The sequence below is a fragment of the Austrofundulus limnaeus genome, unplaced genomic scaffold (genome assembly GCF_001266775.1).
Source record: "Austrofundulus limnaeus strain Quisiro unplaced genomic scaffold, Austrofundulus_limnaeus-1.0 Scaffold394, whole genome shotgun sequence".
Lineage (NCBI taxonomy): Eukaryota > Metazoa > Chordata > Actinopteri > Cyprinodontiformes > Rivulidae > Austrofundulus > Austrofundulus limnaeus.
The window spans coordinates 394,604-396,334 of record NW_013952796.1 but is presented as its reverse complement, the minus strand read 5'-3'; the positions used below and the strand labels follow the sequence as shown (position 1 = coordinate 396,334).

Below are 1,731 nucleotides of genomic sequence, written 5' to 3'. Positions count from 1 at the left end.
GTTGCCGCCATGTGATTGGCTGATTAGAAATTAAGTGTTAACGAGCAGTTGGACAGGTGTACCTAATAAAGTGGCCGGTGAGTGTAGGTTGTTATTGCTTGGCTTATGTTATGATGTCATCATCCTGAGACAATAGCAACCGCTAACGCTCCAATGCAGCTAAAGCTTCCCTACAAGATATCTAACACATTTTGAATTTAGATTAATTTTTTTAGCTGTGTTAGAAGCGTTGGCATAAGTTGGCGTCAGATATCCAGGATGATGTCATCATCATGTGACAAACAACAATGGGCACTAGTAGCCACCGCTAGCTGCTTCTAATTTTTTGGCAGATATTTAAAATGTAAATTTAAAATGTGTTCATAAAGATGATAAGGGTGGTCCCTGTGGTCCAGCAGTTTGAAGTGTGGCTCAGATACCAGACATAACTGCAAGTTTGATGTCTTGTAGGGAAGCTTTAGCTGTATCGGAGCGGTTGCTATTGTCTCAGGATGATGACATCATAACATGAGCCGAGCACCAACAACAAAGGCTACATTCCATTGCAAAATACCTAAATGTGAACTTCAACATTTAAGGTTTAACATTTACATTTAAATTTAAACATTTAGATTTAGGATTGCATATTTAAATATTTTTTTAACATTTAAATTTAACATTTAGTAAAAATTAGCTAAATGTAATAATAGTGAGCTAAAAAACAGTGATATTGGAAATTTTTTTAATACTCGGAAAGTGAGCTAAATAATGAAATATCTGTTAGTGATTTTTTTAACATTTCATTTTACACAAGCACAAATGTTTCCATCGTCTCTGATTTAAAATGCATCAAAACCATAAAAACATATTTTGTATGTACAGTATTTGACACTTTGTTGACATCTTTGGTTTTGTGCTAAACTTTTGATTTAAAATTAAATCATTCTGTTGGTTCTCAGTACTGAAGCAGACTTTTGTCCCTGTTGTTCCACCATACTTAACCCTTCCCAGCGCAGTATCTCAGTACCAGTACTACAGTACTTTGACAGTACTCCAGTCTGACAGGAAGTGACCTCTCCTCTCGGTTTCCTCCTCAGACTCCACAGCTCTGGCTGTGATTCTGTCCGTCACCATCTTGGCGGTGCTGGCCATCCTGGGCTACTGCTTCCTGCGGTCGCGCAAGAACCGGTCCCGCGGGGCCGCCGCGCCCACCCCGGGTCGAGTGGAGCTGTCGGAGCAAGACACGCTGGTGTACAACAGCACCACCAAACCTCTGTGATGTCATTTCCTCCATCGAGGCCAGACACGTCTGTGCTTTTACCCTCTAAATATTTCAGGTTTCGTTGTTTTTGTTTATCCTTTTTTTTTTTTCATTTTCATGTTTTTACCTCAGTAGTGTTCAGCTAATGTCAGATGTTATTTCCAGTGAAACAGAATAAAACAAACCTGAGTTTGTACGACCAAATACAAGAAGTAATCAGAAAAACCTTTTAAAGAAATTGATCAGATTCAGCTGCAGAAAATATTTTTGCAGTTTTCTTATTTTTGAATTTATCCTTGTTGAATATATTTATGAATCAGTGTTTGGGTCTCAGGTTTATTTAGTGTGTTAGCACTTTGTGCCTGTAAATATTAAAGTCAAGTGTGTTTTTAATGACCTCTGCTGGCTCGTTTTTAAATCTCTGTAATAAATCTAGATGGAAACCAGGACAAAAGGTTGTCAAGCTTGTAATTTCTAAATATATATATATG

The 1,731-nt window shown here is 37.7% G+C and overlaps 1 protein-coding gene across 1 annotated transcript in view; it reads left to right on the top strand.

Annotated features, from left to right (window-relative positions):
- LOC106528670 (kunitz-type protease inhibitor 1) overlaps nt 1–1,689 on the top strand; it is a 13,156-nt gene extending 11,467 nt beyond the window's left edge. The window contains exon 10 of the mRNA XM_014023899.1: nt 1,077–1,689. Within this exon, the coding sequence (XP_013879353.1) occupies nt 1,077–1,258 (182 nt within the window). The 3' untranslated portion in view covers nt 1,259–1,689. The remainder of the gene's footprint in view (nt 1–1,076) is intronic.
- Nucleotides 1,690–1,731: the final 42 nt, after the last annotated feature.